A 22,040-nucleotide genomic window follows, 5' to 3' on the forward strand; every position below is an offset into this window, starting at 1 on the left:
GGTGTAGAAGTTCGATATAATAATTATAACAAACATGGCCAACAAAACAGTTTATTTAGTTTTTTCGACCCTGCCAACCAATGCATATTGTTGTATTGAGCTGCACTGAACGAGCGCACATATTCTCTATAATGTCTGTCTTCTCTTGAATAGTCCTTCGGGAAAATGGATTTAATAATAAGGTTTCAATGACACAGAATTCCGAACTCATTACAATACTTCAAATTAATGTTTAAGAATTAATAATACATGCAGCAGCTAACATATGCATTCCGCTCATACAATTACATTGCACTTGCAAATCACGGCACATTCCCACTGTCAATACTGGTCTGTGTAACGTTAAATAGTCGTTGGTGTAGCTCTCGGACCAGAGCTTCAAACAACACATAGTGCGCCTTGGATGGACCAAGGAGGAAGGCACTTGCATGCGCATCATATTCTCGCTATTTCTACGTCTTTCCTGTAGCTCCGAGAAATGAGCAAGCGTTGCAATACTTGCAGTGTGCAACCTGCCTATACAGTATTCCAAAAATCAAAATAAATTTTAATGTACGTAACGCCATTTTGAGAAATACACATTCTACGAAAATATTGGGCTTGCGCAGCAAGCATAGCATGCCCTGAGAAATCGCCCCTGATTCCTAAAACTCCATTTTTCTAATGATTGTTTATTTGTATAACGAAATTTTAAACTATTTATTGCATATAATTTCTGTATTTTTCAGAATTACACCTTTCCAACATTTCCAGCAGCATTCAATGGATCAATGACATAATCTCCGGCATGTGTGTATCACTAATTTGGTCTAAACACACTTTGCAGTTTTCTCTGATTTGATGTATTTTTTTCCAAATAATATACTTACTTCTAACGTCATATTTCAATTGAGATGGCAACCAGAAAACACTTGGCCAGATAGTGTTCTTATACCAACAGAGGAGGCAACAAGACATTTTAAAACCAAACCCTGCACCTCGAGATACGAAGTTGTGTGAGGGACTGATGAAAACTTCTTTTTTTTTTTATGTTCTTTACTTCATCATATAAAAAGTATAAAGAAAAAGTATTAATCCAGTAAAGAATTGATTTTACTCATTTTTACGAAAATACTTGTATTCAGCACACTTCATTCCGAAAAAAAAAACGGTTTTTCACATACTCTTCAAGGCATACTGAATTTGTGATATCTGACTGATTAGCTCCAAACAACATTTCCAAAAACGGTCTAAAAAGCCAAAATAATAGTTCCTACTTTCAGATGTGAAAATTCTGCTTAATAAGTTCAAGGTAGTAAGATTATTTTATTTATTTATTTACTACCTCAGAGTTAAATCTTTTGTATAGGCTACAACAGTTTCCATAAGGACTAATATTTACCAGAAAAATACTTACATGTTTGTTCATTTTAACATCTCATTACATCATCACATTAATTATCCATGGCATTACTTTCATAATGTATCATTTTATTTCTAATGATCATATCATGGGGAATTAAAAAAACAATAGCAAAAATGCTTTCTAAGAGAAAAGCACATACAGTTTGAAAAATATAGTTTCTAGAATAACATTTAAAAAATCCCTCAGTGAACAACTCGTATTACAGCAGTTAATCTGAAACTTTCAAGTTCACAGTTTCCTGGACCTCTAAATGAGAACCTACACCTTCCCTATATTAAAAATCTTTCGAAATTTACTTTCTGCAAGACCACAATACTTTTACTTTACATTTCATAATATGAGAAAGTAAAAAAGTTTCACTACGAACTTAATTTTTCACATTTGTGTGTGTGTTGTTTGTAATATACTTTGCACAGATTCCAAAACGACATTAGAATGACTTTGTATGTAAATATATAGACTTGAAATCTAGGCCAAAAAAAAAATCAGCATGCAGCTTTTTAACATGGCATGCAATAGTAAGCATGTCAACAAAGAGCAATGACGGCATTGTCTACGGAATTGCATCACACAGTTCGAAAACCAATACATTACAGACATCTTGCATTGACGTTCATTTAAAAGCCAAAAAGGATCTTTAAATAGGCTGATTACACATACTCTAGCAGTTATTTTAGAACTCTATGCTGTTACAGCACTAAAAAAAATTATCCTGTTATTCTTAAAAATTAATAACAAAAGACATTAATATAAGAATTTATAACTGTAACAACTGAACCAAAAAGCTTATTATAAAAGTTCAACACTTTATGGAACACAGAATAGTTCCATCTACTTATAAAATGTTTGAGAAACTCTGAAATTTGTCATAAAACAAGATGAAAAATCTCGATTAGTACTCCAAGCTTGCTTTTAAATCTGCATAACTACCTTCTTCACTAAGAGGAGGGTTTGCAGAATCCACTACATCATCGTCTTCATCATCCTCTTTCATTAAAAATGCACCCTGATTCAATTCTGTAAAAAGAAGGTAATCATTTAAATAAGTACAAAAAAGAGTAACGTAAAGTGTGTAATTTGTACCAAAGCAGTATTAAAGCCATAGGCTAATTTCATTGTAACATGTTTATATGTTCTTTATTAATATTCGATTTCAATTATCACTGAATTGATTTACAAATAATTCTCTATAAAATATTTATCAAAACTTACTATAAAAAAACCGAAGTAGCTTTGGCTGTGTAAGGCTTTTCATTACATGCTCCACTCATCTAAAGATTGACCTACAAAATGTTGTCTAAATGACCTTCCTTTTGGTCCATATATGTATGCTTTATTGATTTTATAAAGATTCCAATTACTCTGGTGTGTTTCTTGGACTCCAGAGATATATTTCCTGCAAGTGTTGACATGTGTTCCAGAGTCAGGCAAATTCTACTATATTCTTTTTGTGTTTTAAGATTGTTCTACTTTGTACCAACCAACCAAGCAGCATGTTGCTGGTAAGCACTAACACATTTCTCAATCACAAGTGTGATGAGACTAAGTGTTAGACAATTTTTGTCATGTCCCAGGAGTATAAGCAAAGAACTGGTTGCCAGCCTTCCTGTAACTATAACATATGCCCTCAAACACTGTTACAGCAGATTCAGAGGGCTACTACTTCAATATTTTTTTGTCAATCTACGACATTTGAAGTCTCTTAATACTCGCATATTCCTTTTTCGTAATAACTATATTCAGAAAGAATAACTTAAACATGAACTGTTAAAATGCTCCAAATGAGAATTTCCAATGAGCCAAAAAGGCAACCAAAAATTTCCTTGAGAGACATGGAAAAGTGGTTCTTTCTTAAGGTACGGTCACACATCGCTACTTTTGCAGCGCTGCAGTACAAAAAACTGCGCAACTCTTGTACTGCGACGTGTGAACAACGATGCAACCCGAAAAGTAGCAGCTGCCGAACCTGCTGCCCACTACTTTTCCATGCTGCGCGCAGTTTAAAAGTAGCGACATATGAACAGGGTTCTCAGGGTTGCAGCCGCAGCATTTTTGATATCGGTTTTGTTGAAACTTTTGCTGCGGTTGCAACCAGTGTTACCACCCAAATGTGCCAATGATACTTTTATTGTTTGGATATATTTTAATGTTAAATGTGATGAAAATAACTTAAGTTATTTGTAACAGTTATTAAATACACAACACAGTCTGAGCATAATTGCTGACGATATAATTCATTTTTTAAATTTTCCGTAGCGTAGTTCCAAACAGGAGGGTTGCCAACATTGATTACGTGAATATACTGTTGGTTATCATTTAAGTATATAGGCGTTTTTAAAAGCTTTATAGTAAAAATAATGTCAATTTCTGAATACTAGATACGACAGAAAAGTAAATAATAGATAAGGAAGCTTTCGCATGAGTTTCTTAATAATACAAACATAACCACAAAATGTACATTGAGATGTCAACACGGAGATGGAAACCTGCAGCATGACTGCGGCTGCAAAAGTAACGCCTTGTGTGTGAACAGACTCTCAACCTCCAGTTGCAACTTTTGCAGCACTTGGGTTGTGCAGCACGAAAAGTAGCATGCAGCACGCTACTTTTGGCTTACGTGTGAACACGACACACAACTTTTGCAGCTGCAGTACAAAAGTTGTGCTGCAAAAGTAGCGATGTGTGATTGTACCTTTACAGGGACAATGTACAAGCAATGAATGGATTAAAATTTTTTCATGAGCCACACAAATCCTACTTATTACTTTAGGGATAATGTTTATAGCGTAAGTATTTCCAAAGGCTATGAAACAATAAGTACGAGTATATACTATTTGGATTATTTCTTCACTAAAATCATAAATTTTAATGTGACAAATTTTATTGAAGACCTGAGAAAGGTCAAAGTAATTACAACAAGGAAATACAAACATGTGCAATGGGTTACTGACTAGTCAGAAGTGGCGGTTCAGTAATGATGTCTGGAACAGCATGCTAGTATTGTAGAAAGTGTTTCTTTTGTTGTTGTTTAGTCAACTCTCCAAAAACAGGTTTGAACATCGTAAGTTACACCAACAAGGTATTACTCATGAGGAGATAAAGCCAGGAGATAAACGTAAATTTGCTTATGAGAGGACATATGTATATTCTTAATTAAACTTCTGATTGATACCTGTTATTGCCTATATTTAACAAACAATTCGCAAAAAATAATTAATAAAAAAAGTAAATGTGTTGCGCTTCATGAAACATTACAACTGCGTGATTCTGCTCTAAATAATACAAGAATAGTATTATTTTGAAGATTAAAGTAGACAAAGCAATCACAGTTGAGGGAAATTTCGCCTACCTACATCTTTTCCTCAAAGGTGGATTTCCCAGAGTAATTTTGTCAACATTTCAACTCAAATAAATGTCAAAACTTTTAACATATTAGAATAAACACTCGAACACAAAGAATGTGCTCCTATTAATATCAGAATGTTTTATGATAAACTTTCCAATTAACATTTCTAGCAATCTTGAAAGACTGGTCGAAGTTACCCCAGATTATAATATTCAAACAGCAAGCTTTTAAAAATAAACTAGCTCAAAATAACGGTTAGACAAATTCCTCAAAGACACAATAAACAATTAAAAATTGGTACACAAAAAATGTTAAGTTTGTTTTGACTAGCGTGAATGCAATAAATTTTTTATTCTTGAAAAAGGTATGTATGAGACAGTTTTGTAAAGACAATTCACAATAAATAGGAAATAAAGATAATGCTCAAATTTGGTAATAGGTCAAGCTAAATTCAGAAAAACTTGAGAAAATTTTACCCATGTTGTTCCTAGCTTGTGGAACTTTCATTTTCGTTATTTTATACACAGCATCCAAGAGTTCCAACGGCATTGCTTCCTGTGCAAATTTCATAACACTCTCGTGGATTTCAACTTCAAAGAGTTGTCGTGTTTTTTGAAGCATATTTAACACAACAGAAAGATTAGTCTCCATTTTCGATGTTACCAGTAGCCCTTTTGCAGGTGTTGCTAATTGATCCATCATTTTTCGGACAGCATTGGTGAGACTATAAAAGAAAGAAAATAACAATTTGTAAACTGTCTATATTTTATGGATAATTTTAAAACTACGCAGCATACTTTATTGTCTATGATCAATAAGACTTAGAAAATGTATTATAATATTGCAGATTTACACAATATTGAATTATGCATAACAAACCAGAGTTGTCACTCTTCCAAGTCTTAAATATCATCCTGAAAATGGAACCTGTAAGTAGTTACAAAACTTCAAAAACATTAAATCCCGACACAGTCCCGAAAATGTCTTATATATATGTATCTTGGTAATAGTGAGAAAAGTGTTTAGTATTGTGAAATTCAGGAAAAGAGAATAAATATTAATACCGATAATGTAAAAAAATACCAGTACTCAACAAGAGAATAAAACAAAAAAGTGGATTATGGATGTACGACCTCAGCCCGCACATACAATACAGACCATCCAAAATTAGAAAGAAATTGACAGTGCTGTATGGCAATAATGTTGTCAAGTTGTGCAGCAACTCAAGCCATTTTTTGCCAAGCAAATGTCAAAACTGAGCAATGTCAAAACAAAATAGTAACTCCCATCAAATTTTCACAGTAGCAGCAGCTGATAACAGCAGTTGCAGCAACGGTGGTGATGATGATAAAATTTATACAAGAGCAATATACATCTGCATAAAATAACACGAATAATGAATCATATGCAAGAGATGTCTTAAGTTATTATTTTCCTACAGATTATTTGTTAATATAGTTCCACCCAACCTAACATTGCATATTGTATTTGAATTCTGCATTATAGTTCCAAATTTCATATGTTCGACATAAGATATGTAAAATATAAACTACGTAAGACACTCTTGATCACATGCTAAAATAGTAACATCTAAATCTACAATAATTGTGACAGGTGTAGGAATGGAATTGTGAAGTAACAGCAGAACTAACTGCCATGCTTGAACACAAACACTCGCAACATCTAGACCACAAAACTTAGATCCTCTGGCTACCATATGGTCACAACAAGACAAAGAGTCAACAGTCTGCTGTTTCCATAAGCAGACATTTTCAGATGCTTTCCACTGGTTGATATGAACATTTAGCATGGAGAGCATGTATAGACTCCTAATTTCAATCACTTTTTAATTTTGGATGGATTATAGTCTACTTCATTATCTATTCAGTATAGTTTCCATTAAAATATCGAGCTGTCGACTGGCAACTTGACCATGTACTGATAATATGGAACACAATTACAGCTTAGAAGATATAAGATTCATCATCAACATAAAATAATATCGGAATATGTATGATAAGACACGAAAACACACCCCAACGATATTCTCAACACACAACTCAAATTTCAAAACACATACACTCCATTTTGAATCTTGCATACACCACTTTTAACACTTGAATATAATTAATTGATGAACTAGTGGACTTACTCGTGTTAAATATGTAATATTTACACAGACACAAACACAAGAACACAAGAAATACATCACACTAACATATGAAAACAAAAGCACACATAAGATCGCATCTTCATTCAGAAAACAGAAATATAACATAACATACAGAACAGAAAACACACTACAAAGACATCTCAACACACAAAAACCACAAACAAATAAATACGACCACACAGGTGTATACAAACTCAAATGTAATAGTTGCGACAAGTTCTACATAGGACAGACAGGCAGATCATTCCAAATACACTACAAAGAACATATTAAAGCTATAACCAGAGGACACAATACATCTACATACGCCGATCACATAACCAATACTAACCATACATACAATAACATAAATATGGACATGGAAATCCTACACACACAACCCAAGAACCAAAAACTCAACACACTAGAACAATACGAAATATACAAACACACTAAAACACACCCCGATCAAATCCTCAACACACAGATCAATTTCAGTACACACACACTATTCCACTCCACACTTCAACACCTTCCAACAATAAAACACACCCTCCTAACAGGCAGAGAAGTTCGAGATGACGCCGCGATCTAGTAGGCTCTGATGATGGTGCGTGAAGCACTGAAACAGCTGTAAGCCGGACAAATATTACATATTTAACACGAGTAAGTCCACTAGTTCATCAATTAATTACACATACACTCTTTGACTCTACACTACGAGCACACCCTCACAGGAAACAAGAGGCGCCAAGACCAACAACGACCAGTTCTGAAGATGACCCAAAATAGGTCGAAACATGTGAACCAAGGTACGTTAAAATTTAACACAAGAAAGTCTTATCATACATATTCCGAAGTGATACAGTGTTAAAAGTTGTGTAATCAAGATGTATAAAATAATACACTTACCTACAGGTAGGAAAAGCCTGTGATGTAATAATATTCCACTTGAGCATCCATGATAATGTACACAAAATGAGCAAACACTGAGAAATGTAGTCTGTCACTATTTTAAGCTTTGTGCTAGAATCTGGCGGCATTGCTACGCGCTCTGTAAGAGCACAGCAATCACGGTTCAGTAGTTCCAGCAACTTATCTCTAGGCGATGTAATGACTAGTCTGGTACTTTGGTTACTCTTAACATCTGAACACCGGGCCATCTCTCTGCTGTCTTCCACTAAGAGTCCCATCTCAAAGGAACTTATCATATAGTCATCTTCAATGCTATTCACCATAAACTCTTTACTGTACACACAATCATTATCACTGTCAACACTATCACACTGTGATCTAACAATCAGTTCAACAAGCACTCTAGACATCAACATCGGTGAACAGGGAACCAAGTTCAATTCTGGAATGCCTACATCATCTTTGTTTGGCAGAATCCAGTCTAATAAGGCACACCGCAGAGAGTCGGATCCTTGATTAGGTAGATAAACAAATGGTGGAGTTAGTGAAAAGCTATGGAATGTTTCATCTGTCTCAGGAATATCACAGTACTTAAGAATGACGAGCAACGTCTGCAAACTTTGTTCAGAGAGTTGGATCGTTCCTTTCAAGAACATGTGGAGGAGCACTGTTGGAGGGTGATTCTTCTTCAGTATTAAAGCTTGAAGTAACTTATGACTGCTTTCTTCACTTTGAGTAAGACCCACTGTTCTGTAAGGCAAAACATAAAAAATAAAATTAATCCTTTAACTGTTCACATTAAAAAAAAATCAATAAACTACGCAGTTACATCCCGGTATAATGATATCAATGAGCCATAGCTGTCAGTACTACTTTATCAACACTCTTATATAGAGATAGTACATTGAAATTTAGAACAAATATGAAAGGTTCTCTTCAAACCGTGACATTTTTACTTTTTCATTGCATAAAATATAAGATAGTCTTGCAATGATGCAAAAAAAAAATCAATTTCAAGATTTATCACGCAAATAAACGTTTGAAGATTCCTTGACACCAAAAATGTTATTTTCGTCATGCTGTGTGTCTGTGTCTCTCTCTGTGTGTCTTTTTTTTTTTTATTGAGAACATCAACTGCATGCCCCATTACATAGTAATATTACATGCATTTACATGCATTATAATGAACAATTTACACGTGGCATTACAATAATGTGCTACAATTTCCTTTTTTCATAATATGAGAGTTGAATTTGCCCATCACCTTAACTAATTTTAATCCTCTACTTATAAGCTTGAAATGTCTATATATATATATATATATATATATATATATATATATATATATATATATATATATATATATATATATATATATATATATATATATGCCTTGGATTATTTACATTTAAAATTACAATATTCCTGATAATTATCTTACATGTTTCCATAATTTGAAAATGAGTACATCTTATCTTTGCCAATTTTTATCATTTATAGCCTACCTAAAAAAAAAAAAACTTGAAATATCTACATTATATCTAAAGTGAGCCATATGTACAATTTTATTATTCTTTTACCCCTCTCTGTGTGTCTCTCTCTGTGTGTCTGTGTGTCTCTCTCTGTGTCTGTGTGTCTCTCTGTGTGTCTGTGTGTCTCTCTGTCTGTCTGTGTCTCTCTCTGTGTGTCTGTGTGTCTCTCTGTCTGTCTGTGTGTCCCTCTGTCTGTGTGTCTCTCTGTCTGTCTGTGTGTCTCTCTGTTGTCTCTCTGTGTGTGTGTCTCTCTGTCTGTCTGTGTGTCTCTCTGTGTGTCTCTCTGTCTGTCTGTGTGTCTCTCTGTGTGTCTGTGTGTCTCTCTGTCTGTCTGTGTGTCTCTCTGTCTGTCTGTGTGTCTCTCTGTCTGTCTGTGTGTCTCTCTGTGTGTCTGTGTGTCTCTCTGTCTGTCTGTGTGTCTCTCTGTTGTCTCTCTGTCTGTGTGTCTCTCTGTGTGTCTCTGTCTGTCTGTGTGTCTCTCTGTCTGTCTGTCTGTCTGTGTGTCTCTCTGTGTGTCTGTGTGTCTCTCTGTGTGTCTGTGTGTCTCTCTGTCTGTCTGTCTGTGTGTCTCTCTGTCTGTGTGTCTCTCTGTCTGTCTGTGTGTCTCTGTGTCTGTTTGTCTGTGTGTGTGTGTGTAATTTTTCCTAAGTTAGTGAATGATTGCTCTTCATAGTCAGTATCTATGAGTCAATTTATCTAGGAATGATGCATATAAAGTAATCAGTTTACTAAAACAAAAATGGATAATTTTAAAAGCATATGACAAAACGGTAATTTATTCAAAATCAGTATTGTAAGATTCCCCTTTCGCCCAACATACATCTATAAATGAAACATACACAATAAAAATAAAACCTCTGACAAATCAAGAATTAGAGTGGCTGAAATGAAGTTCATGAGAAAAACTGCGCGATATATTTTGTTAGATCACAAGACCAATGAAGAAATTTTAAATGAACTAAAAGTGAGATACTCCCATTTCTCCTGCCATAATTCCACCATTTCTCTATTAATCATCAACTATACTCCAAGCACCATGAGCAATGTCTAATACAAAGAGACTTACTCAAATAATACCAAAAACGCACAATAAGAGATAGATGGAAGAAGTTTTTTTATATGCTATTTCTTCTTCAGTTTCCCAAACAGGTAATGCAAAATATTTGTGTTCATATGTATTCAAAGGTTTACCAGAATATGTGACATATACGACGCATGATTCATTGTTAAAAACTTATCTAACACAAACCCGTTACAGTAGTAATTACAAAATTACTTGTGAAATCTTAGCAACAACTCACCTCAACGTAGTTTCCCAAATCCTAAGCCACAACAAATTCGCCTCCTTCAGATTCAGTTGAGCATTATTCATGTACTGTTCCACTTTTAGCAATGATTCACAGCATCTACAACATCAACAAAACTTTATATAAAATAGTAGAAAGTGGATATTTGTTGCTGCACCTCCAAAATCCGCTATGTGTTTTTAAAAAGATTTTGCAGGAGAAAGAAAAAAAGCAGTGTCACTTTTAAGTCCCTTGATTTTCAAAGCTACCTCTGATATAATTTCAATAATTATATGATAAATGATGAAATTATATCGAGAGTAACTCTGAATATCGAGTGAATTAAAAGTGACAATGCTTTTTTTTTCTTCATATGCTAAATCTTTTTAAAAACACTTTGCAGATTTTGGAGGTGCAGCGATGATATAAATTATATACACTCTAAATGATGATCTTCCCTACTGCTGTAAAGAGATTTTCATTGCATTATGCAACACACTTTTTTTATCCTAGAGTGTTGCAATTTTGAAAGTGCTAAGAAAATTGTTTGTGATGCATGTTTTATTGTTGTACAAGATATTTAATCCTATACGACTAAATACAATATTAATGCTTAAAGGTACGGTCACATGTCGCTACTTTTGCAGCGCTGCAGTACAAAAAACTGCGCAACTCTCGTACTGTGACGTGCGAACAACGGTGCAACCCGAAAAGTAGTGGCTGCCGAACCTGCTGCTCGCTACTTTTCCATGCTGCGCGCAGTTTAAAAGTTGCGACGTGTGAACAGGGTTCTCAGGGTTGCAGCCGCAGCATTTTTGATATTGGTTTTGTTTAAACTTTTGCTGCGGTTGCGACCAGTGTTGCCACCCAAATGTGCCAATGATACTTTTATTGTTTGGATGTATTTTAATGTTAGACGTGATGAAAATAAATTATTTGTAACAGTTATTAAATGCACAACACAGTCTGAGCATATTTGCTGACGATATAATTCACTTTTTTAATTTTCTGTAGCGTAGTTTCAAACAGGAGGGTTGCCAATATTGATTACGTGAATGTGCTGTTGGTTATCATTTAAGTATATATGCGTTTTTAAAAGCTTTATAATAAAAATAATGTCAATTTCTGAATACTAGTTAGGACAGAAAAGCAAATAATAGATAAGTAAGCTTTCGCATGAGTTTATTAATAATGCGAACATAACCACAAAATGTATATTGAGAAGTCAACACGGAGATGGAAACCTGCAGCATGACTGCGGCTGCAAAAGTAATGCCTTGTGTGTGAACAGACTCGCAACCTCCAGTTGCAACTTTTGCTGCCCTTCGGTTGCGCAGCACGAAAAGTAGCGTGCAGCATGCTACTTTTGGCTTACGTGTGAACACGACACTCAATTTTTGCAGCTGCAGTACAAAAGTTGTGCAGCAAAAGTAGTGACGTGTGACCGTACCTTTAGTCATACCTTACAGTAAAAATTGAATCTCCATCAATTTCTATCTACAATAACATTACATTTGTGCAAATGATTTCTTTTTAAGTAGGTACAAAATTCTAATGTTGATTTTGCTGTTACATTAAGATACAAACATTATATTTGAACGAAGGAATAGACTATTTAGTTTTGTAGGTACATATACAACAAGAAAAAATAATAATTATCATATCATCAACCTTCCAAGCCATGGATGATTTTCGCAGTTAACATCCGTCCATCCATCCACCCACCCACCCATCCATCCATCCATCCATCCATCCATCCATCCATCCATCCATCCATCCATCCATCCATCCATCCATCCATTCATCCATCCTTCCATCCATCCATCTATTTATTTATTTATTCTGATGTAGTTAAGGCCATCAGGCCAAATAAAATTATCCTGTTGTTATTCAATCCTTGTCAATTATCTACATCTAATAATTTTTTAACATTTGCAAAATGATTACTATACCTTTATCTATTAATCATGGCATGCAATTCCTTAAGATCTTTCCCTGAATGCCTTTCTTCTGTTTTCTATTGATAGTTTGCTTGATTTTTTTTAAAGGCCGACTCAATTTAATTTTCTACACTATCTAGTTGTTTATACATATTGTTCAATATAAAACTTGATGAATAAGCGGCACTTTCACATGCTTGTTGTACTACTGGCTTCTGCTATGCAACCAGCAAGATGATACCAAGAATTGTTATTACATAAAATAAAAATAAAATAGATATGATAGCTCTAATTTAAAATGTTTTACATGAAGTGTAATATCATTCATTAGTAAGTACTTATTTAATGTGTTACAAAATAACTCTGCAATACAGTGGAGCTTCAATTATCATCTCTAATTCCACTCACAAAACTGCAATGATTATTGAAATATCAATTATTGATCCTTTAAATCCATGTTATAGCGACAATTCATTTCAAAAATAAGATCTAGCCATATATATAAAATTCTTCCTTTGAAGTTTATTTTCAACAAAATGATATATGAAGCATTTCTTAACACTAACACAAAGATTTAATTTAACATAAAATTATTGAACCAATCATGTTTCTTATAAAACTTTAACAGAAGAGTATAATAAATGTTGTAAAATTTAATAACATAAAAATCGCGAGTTTCAATAGGATGCCATGTTTGTTTAGCGATTTTTGACACTGAAATTAATAGCTAACATGCTCTAAGATGATTACATAAACCTAACAGCAAGATCTATGAAATGAAACACAGATGTGGAAATGGATGCTTGAAAATGACGATTAATAGAATTTTTATGAGTATGACAATGAAAGATCCACTGTTATATTCGTTCAGACTTTTGGATAAAATACTTCTTTCTTCAAATGCTTTAAAAATTTTATTCTTATAGCACATTCTTAATCAGTCATCTTACAAATTTGAATATTGGTACTATTCACACTAAGAAATTCAAAGCAATATTGTGTCATTATAGACAATGTTGATTACAACTCATTAGTAGCAAAGTTTTCTAATTTTCGACATTTATCTCATCATCTATTATTCATATTAACTCTATCTACCTTCAACTCAATATTCATTATGTATAATACAGAGAAATAAGAGACCGAACTTACTGACATAAGTAACCCATCAATATGGGATCCTTGCAGGTACTTAGTAGCTCTGCTACCTGACGTAACAATGGTAAGAAATCCTCTTCCTTCAGTGCATTTGGATATTTGGAGAAAAGCGAAGTTAATAAGGAAAACCTGTAATATGTATAAGAATCACATTTAATAATATATTTTGGAAAAGAGAATCTCAGAATGTAGAATATCACAAACAATATTTCTACAGAACTCTTTTAGTATTGGCTAGAATTATGATATAGCCTGAAAATGAAGACAATATGATAACTAGATTGCAGAAGTTTATACAGTTCCATATTCTTCTTTAATGAGTGTATTCATGACCAATTTGCTTATCTATGCTGATCGTAGCTAATAGGCCTTGTTAAAGATTATGTCCCATATTTCTTGTTTTTCTCATAAATGCATACAATCTTTCATTTGACATGTTGTTGTTGTTTTCTAATGCCTGGCATTTGACAATAAAGTCATTTGACCTCTTGCACTCCAATATTTTTCAAAGATATTATCATGGTCAGCCACTGAAGCACAGGTTTTGAGGTGTTCCGAATCCATTTCTTGGTTTGAGTTGCACAATGGGCAGTTAGGGGACTGATATATTCCAATTCTATGCAGGTGTTTGGCCAAACAATCATGGCCTGTTGCCAATCTAAATGCAGTTACAGACGATTTTCGTGGTAACTCGGGAATTAACTGTGGATTATGATGCAGAGAGTTCCATTTTTCCCTTGGGATTGAGTTATCAAATTTTGTTTGTTGAAGTCTAAGTATGTAGATTTAATAAATCTTTTCACAGAGCAATACAGATTTAGTAACAGGTCTGTAAGTAGCAGTGCAGCCCTTCTTTGCTAGTGCATCCGCATTCTCGTTTCCCAGGATTGCACAATGGGATGGTATCCATTGGAATACAATTCTTTTATTGAGTGATATTAATTGAGAGAGCATTTTAGTTATTTCTGCTGTTTGAGATGAAGGTGTGTGTTTAGAGACTATTGATAGAATACCTGCTTTGGAGTCTGACAATATAACTGCATTCTTAAATTTATTGATGTGAAATAGAAGATTCCTGAAACTTTCACTTATTGCAACGATTTCTCCATCAAAACTTGTTGTTCCATATCCAAGAGATCTAAAAAGTGTCCTCAGTTTCATAAAAGTCTATCAATTTCTGTAAGAACCACAATACTGCAATTTCGGAACATGTGTATTCCATACCAAGTTGTTATATGCTTCCTCACAGCATATTCTCCAGAAGATTGCACACAGACCTCAGTAAGGACTCAAACTATCACATTAAAATGTGAAGTTAAAACAAAGAAGTCTTATTTTATTATTAAGTGTATGATATAGGAATATGGGTGGAGAATAAGACATGCCCACGTACACTTAGGCTGCTGATATGGGCCCCATTCTGCTACTTCTAAATTTTTAAGTGGGTGAGAGAAGGACAGAAAATTTTGCTTGGAACACTCTATCAGAGATGTAGTTCTTTTACATGCTATAAATCTACCACATAGGACCTTCAGTTTTAATTTCCTTCTGAAGGAAGCAATGGTCAGGATTTTTTTCACTCTTAAAAACCCACTCCCTCAAGCCAGGTTTCGACCCAAAAACCTCGGATCCAATGGGAGCACAGTAACCACTAAACTAGAAACTAACTGCAAATATTTGTGCTAAATATTAGTTTACGTTCCAATGTTTGTATTATCATGCATGCAACTCCAAAGCCTGATTCACAGTATGATGTCTGGATTTTTACGAATAACTTTCAAACTAATAATAATCGGACACATGTTCAATGTTCATATGACATTTTATGTTCAAAATGGTCTATAGAACAGATTCCTAAAGCGCAGATCATTAATCGTGAATCACCCTGTATATGAGGACCTGATTTAAATCTCTATATTTGCATTTTTTTGGGTTTATGATTTTCTACTGCTGAACAATATTCCTTTCATTAGAAAGATACTCACCTATTGAATTTCGCATATATTCGAATACATTTATCACGTTCATCAATATATGAGGCTCATAGTCTGGTACATTTTGCTTTCACATGGCTTATATATATGTGAAAATAACAAAATACTACTTAAGAATAACATACCATGGCCATATGGCTTGTGTCCTGTTTGGCACGTTAACTGCATCTAGGATAGCCTGGATTCCTGTGACTACTCGTCTTCTCTTTGGTGGCACTGAAAAGGTACTGTCATTGAGGGCAAGTATGTTGGTCACATCCAACACATTGCTGCTGTCCTCGAAGATCTGAAATAAATTGTAATTCAGAACAAGTTCAAAAATAACAATTGAAAAACTTGAAACCTCACGAACAAAAATCGACAGTTAATAATCATCATGCACACAATTATATTTTTATGTAACCTTCATCTTACGATGTTGGATGACGTATATACGTCTGTTGATGTGACATATTAATGAATATTTAAATACTTATATAGTCACAATCATGCCATGGTATGAAAGAAAAACTTCACAAACTAAATGTTTCTTTCCACCCATAAGCAGTGCTGACTAGATCAGACGCTATGGACAGTACTCAATAACAGAGAGGAGAATTTCAAGCCTTTGGCGTCAAACGAACTCGATAGCTCAGCTGGTAGAGCGCCTGACCAGAGTACAGGAAGTCGCAGGTTCGCATCCCGCTCGAGGTTGTGAAGTTTTTCTTTCATACCATGGCATGATTGTGACTATATAAGTATTTAAATATTAATCACATATATTTTTATTTCTTAATGTGTACTAACCTGTGTTACACGAGTTGTTCAAAGTGATGTCTGCCTGCATTCACAAATTCCTCATACCTTTTGATAAAATTGCTATTCACATGCAAAAATTCTATGTATTTCCGTAATGCTTGCTATTCTCTTCTTTTATTTTAAGTTCATCTGTAGTATGCAGTTTATTCGCGTATATTCTATTTTTAGGGTTCTTCGAGCGTGAATAACAATTTCATCAAAATATGTAAGCAATGAGTAAATGCAGATGAGCACTATTTTGAACAACTCCTATAACACACGTCAGCACTCATTATTAAAAAAATATAATTGTGTACATGCTACTGTAATCAAAATGAAGTGTCTTGATGAGCGTGTTTCTGGCCAAGAGCTGAGCTGAATGCTCTGTAGATTTCTGTATGTGACCAAAGGAATGTGCTGTTAGTTAAGCTGTATGTTAAACTTACCTATCATGGGTCTTATAGTATTTAAGATAAGTCACTCCCCATTTGTCATGGATAATTCCAAATTGTTTAATTCGAAGTGTTTTTTTTTTTTTTTTTTGGTCCAAGCACTTTGAATTAAGGCGTTTTTACTGTACCTGTTTGCAGACCTCTACAGCCAGTTTCAAGAAATTCTCCCTGAGATACGGGTCTCTGCCCTTACTACGTTGGATGTTATGCATCTCTGTGTCAACCAGGCTGTATATCAACTTCAACTCGTGTCTCCACTTCTCCCAGTTGTATGCATAGGCCGCACCATCTCCTTCCCTTGATCCATGGGGATGATGCAGATGCATTTGCAGCAGAAGAAAGTCAAATATTAAACCCTGTAACAGAGTTATGAATTAGTCTTCAAATCCCTTTAAGGGATAAAGCTGCTCCCCCATAGCCATTGAGTTATAGAGCAGGCTTGTTAATCATAACACTCTGAGAGAGATTCAAGTAGCATAGACCAATAATCTCTATATAAAGAGATGTAATCTAAGAGTCACTTTGTTAATGACAAAAAAAATAAATTAATTAAAACTATAATCATGGTAGCTGCACTAAAAGTGGTGGTGGTGGTTGCATTGGTAGGAAGGCAATAAGCAAAAAATTATGACTATGAAGAGATGATGGCCACTGGCACAGCTCTGGTGGTATTGGTAGTGCATTTGCCTACTGATCCGAGACTGCGTTCGGATGTGGGTTCGAATCCTGTTTCAGCTGATTATTTGGTGGGCGAATGTCAGGCAATATCATAGTCAATCTTCGGACTCATCTCGCCAAATACCATCTCACTACCAATGATTCTATCAACATTAAAATAATCTCACAGTTTATATGCCTTTAAATAACCAATTTAAAAAACACTACAGTGATGAAGTCGATGATGGAGGAGAAGAGGGTGTTGGAGAAAAAGGAGAGGGGCAAGGTGGGGTGGTGATGATAAAGATGATGATTATGAAGGAGAGTAAAAAGCAGTGATCATGGTGGTAATAGTGACAGCAGTGGCAGAAGTGATAGCAACAGCAGAAGTAGTAGAGTTGGTGAAATTTGAAATGTATCAATGTTGTATTGACTTTTCATAGTAGAAGCCTACATGCAAATCCCAGAAAATGTGTTGGGGACAAGAACAGTATTAGGACATATTTTTTACACAGCATAGCTTTATGATGGAAGCCATGCAAAATATTTTTATTTCTCTTAAAAAGTCAAACCTCTCAGTCAGATGTGAACACATGAACTTTGGACCAAATCGCATGCATCTCCCAATTTTCAAACTGAAAATAACAGTGTAACTCTACAGTCCTCCTTCTGATAGATATCCAAGAATTACTTTCTTAGAACAAACATATAATGAAATATACAGTACTTGTGTGTTGCTTGACAGATACTTACCTTCTTATCATACCGATCTTCCAGTCGGTGTTCATACAGACCAACAACACATTTTGTTATATCTTCACCAAACTTGCATGTTATCAATCTACTCTCCTTGGCCAACTGAAAACACAGAAACCATGCTCACTTTCAACTTCCAACACAGGAATTTAGCTGTCAATAAATATATAATCATGCATAACAGAAAACATAACTCCTGCAAGCTATAAAACATCATAATAAGAACGGTGTAAGAAATTTAACAATCTATGCACTCACACAAAAACCTGCAACACACAAGCTCTGCCAGAAATAAAACTTCAGTCCAAATTTGTTTTTGGGAAAACATAGCTTTTCTCTCATGCAAAGTGCTCGAACTGGAAATTCAGAAATTCTGTCATATATTTTTATAGTGAATTTCAGTTATATCATCAAAAACATACACTTACACATATAAAATACACAAACATATATAATAATAAAAAATATATGCATTGAACTGTCTTACCATCTAAAATAATTAAGAACAATGGATTCCCTTTATTTAATTAACTTTATTCCAATGTCTTATTATTGTGAATTCAGACTTCAGTAAAACAACATAATTAAGTTGGAGTTAATTCTGTATTTCTCTGTTGCTCTTTTCCTTACCCTGAGCTGACCAAATGTTTATTTCAAGAATATTCATTGTATGATACGAATAAAACTGAATGCACTAGCTACCTGGAATTCTATCTCTGAAAATGGTAATGGAATGCTGTACAAAGTACTACATAATTCATTAGACATTTTCAGTTTTATTAATGCAGTATTTCTAAATAAAATTAACATATATTTGCGAATAAGGGTGCAGGTATAAAATTTGGAAGCAAGGAGGAGTATTTGTATGCATAGTACACTGACCCAAATCAAGCATTTCTTATATCGAGAAAGAAATTATAAAATTATCTGGAATTTATCTTCTGCAAATGCCATACTGTGCTACCTCTCTGTAATTACTTCAAATAATGTACTGGTGCTGAGTAAGAATTGTTTAAATTTTAATATGAAATTTTTAATCTGAATAAACTAATTAAATTAATTAAAAGTGACTACAAACACAGTCTTTCAAAGAGTTTTATACCCAAAGGAAATGGCAGGCAGTGAGGGAAAAGCAAATCTTTTTGACATCAGAAATTTTACAATCAAATACTTATTCATAAACATAAAATGAAAATTTTACTGCACCAAAATATTTTCTTTACACTTCTTAAAAAAATCAGTATTATCATCATCCTTGTCATCATTTTCTTTGTTATCACTATTATTGTGATCATTGTCTTAGCCTAGTCGTTTTTGTTGTTTTTTTTTTCCCCCCCATTTTACGATGTTTTATTAACTGTGATCATTATTTAGTGGCTCAGTCAAATGAAGATGATAGTGCTAGTGAAATGAGTCCAGGGTCCAGTGCCAAAAGTTACCCAACATTTGTTATTAATGGGTTGAGGGAAAACCCCGAAAAAAAACTGAATCAGGTAACTTCCAACCAGGAATTGAACCAAGGCCCACCTGTTTCACGGACAGACATATATGCCAACAGTTACTCCACAGTGATGGATGCACTAATAATATATGTAAGACATAGCATTCAATTCTCTTTTGAAATGAAACAGAATTTATTACTGATTTGGATAGCATTCAAAGATGTCAGAAACAATCTTCCACGCTGACATTTGGATTTATTGCCAAAAAATATAGAGCTGTAACTGACAAACAAGGGGTGCATATTACCAGCATAATTTCCGAAAATCTTTTTCATATATACGATGAAAGAGTAATGGAATGGAGAAAAATTCTCTCCAGCGCCGGGATTTGAACCCGGGTTTTCAGTTCTACGTGCTGATGCTTTATCCACTAAGCCACACCAGATACCCACCCCGGTGTCGGACAGAATCGTCTCAGTTTAAGTTCCAACTCTTGGGTTCCCTCTAGTGGCCGCCCTCTGCACTACGTCGTAGATGTCTATGAACATAGGACTGAAGTTCACACTGTGCTGAGATGCACTCGTTATGAGTGACCAGTTGGCCGGGATCCGATGGAATAAGCGCTGTCTTAAATCACGAAGTGATTTACGCATATCATATATATTATTTTAATGTACCGAAGTACATATGATATTTCCATGCAGATATTCTGCGTCATCATACAATGAAAGAGTAATGGCTTAGTGGATAAAGCATCAGCACGTAGAGCTGAAAACCTGGGTTCAAATCCCGGTGCCGGAGAGAATTTTTCTCCATTCCATTACTCTTTCATCATATGATGAAGCAGAATATCTGCATGGAAATATCATATGTACTTCGGTACATTAAAATAATATATATGAAATGTGTAAATCACTTCGTGATTTAAGATGATGACTTAGTGCAGAGGGCGGCCACTAGAGGGAACCCAAGAGTTGGAACTTAAACTAAGACGATTCTGTCCGACGCCGGCGTGGGTATCCAGTGTGGCTTAGTGGATAAAGCATCAGCACGTAGAGCTGAAAACCCAGGTTCAAATCCCGGTGCCGGAGAGAATTTTTCTCCGTTCCATTACTCTTTCATCGTATGATGACGCAGAATATCTGCCTGGAAATTTCATATGTACTTCGGTACATTAAAATAATATATATTTTTCATATATACTGCAGAGCATTAAACCCAACATGCATTTGGCAGATAAATTCTAATAATACAGTAATAATTACTATTACCTTTTGGGACACTGTTAATGCAAGTTGAAGAAGGGCTGCCTGCAATGCTGGCAACTTCTCAAGGTTTGGATTCTCAAATGCTTGAACCAGAAGTGGAATCCTGTAAAATATTTTAATATTCACCAAGAAAGCATTTATATCGAGGTCGTGAGTTCAAAGAGCATGCAACATTCACAACAGAGACACATAAGCATACAATAATCTCGCTACTTCATGGAAATAAAGGCTAGCAATCTGCTCTCTCTACTTTTTACAAAGCTGAAAATTGCACCATTTAAGGGAATTAAACTCTTCAGTTAGCAGACAGAAGATACCATGCAAGCATGCGAAAGTAGTTTTGCACAATATAATATATAGTTGTTTTAAGAGACTCGGTAATATGTACCATTTTGCAATTGATATAAATCAACGTTACTAGTTAATACTTTTCTTCTTCTTCCTCCTATCACGTATTAAGCCTTGTGGTCTGTTAGTCTCACTCCCTTGTTTCAGCGGACGGCCCAAAGATCTTGTTCCTAATGGGCGGTAATTTAGTGCTTAGCGTAGTATCCATGTTCTAGGCATCCTATATGAGATTTCCATTTCTATCTATAATTTTAAATTTTCTTTAAAATTGGGTCAATATTTAATTCTTTCAAAATATCAAAATTTTTCTTCTTGTCTAAACTAGCATAGCAGCGGTTCTTCTTAAAAACTTCATTTCACTGGCAGTGATTTGGTGTTCATCACATTTATGTATGGTCCAAGTTTCATTTCCATAAATGAAAACAGGTCTCACCAGTGTTTCAAGTTTCTACAAGTTGCTCAAAATAATTTATCCATATTTTTTAATCAATCACTTCAATTCTGGCAGTCTCTTTGACATCATAATTCAGAAATTTTAAAATTTTGTAAGTTTTAGGATTAGGTCTTTTTTTTTATTTTAGTTGGTTATTTAATGACGCTGTATCAACTACT

At 34.5% G+C, this 22,040-nt stretch overlaps 1 protein-coding gene across 4 annotated transcripts in view; it reads right to left on the reverse strand.

Annotated features, from left to right (window-relative positions):
* tefu (Serine/threonine-protein kinase tefu) overlaps positions 1 to 22,040 on the reverse strand; it is a 99,133-nt gene that overhangs the window by 66,760 nt on the left and 10,333 nt on the right. For all 4 annotated transcript variants that reach the window (XM_069844034.1, XM_069844036.1, XM_069844035.1 and 1 more), the window contains exons 7-15: positions 21,084 to 21,183; positions 18,368 to 18,472; positions 17,086 to 17,313; positions 15,854 to 16,014; positions 13,729 to 13,863; positions 10,652 to 10,756; positions 7,816 to 8,568; positions 5,228 to 5,475; positions 2,336 to 2,422 (exon numbers count right to left, since the gene is read on the reverse strand). In XM_069844034.1, coding sequence (XP_069700135.1) covers positions 2,336 to 2,422; positions 5,228 to 5,475; positions 7,816 to 8,568; positions 10,652 to 10,756; positions 13,729 to 13,863; positions 15,854 to 16,014; positions 17,086 to 17,313; positions 18,368 to 18,472; positions 21,084 to 21,183 — 1,922 coding nt within the window. The remainder of the gene's footprint in view (positions 1 to 2,335; positions 2,423 to 5,227; positions 5,476 to 7,815; positions 8,569 to 10,651; positions 10,757 to 13,728; positions 13,864 to 15,853; positions 16,015 to 17,085; positions 17,314 to 18,367; positions 18,473 to 21,083; positions 21,184 to 22,040) is intronic.

The sequence above is a fragment of the Periplaneta americana genome, chromosome 13, assembly GCF_040183065.1.
Source record: "Periplaneta americana isolate PAMFEO1 chromosome 13, P.americana_PAMFEO1_priV1, whole genome shotgun sequence".
Taxonomy (NCBI): Eukaryota; Metazoa; Arthropoda; class Insecta; order Blattodea; family Blattidae; genus Periplaneta; species Periplaneta americana.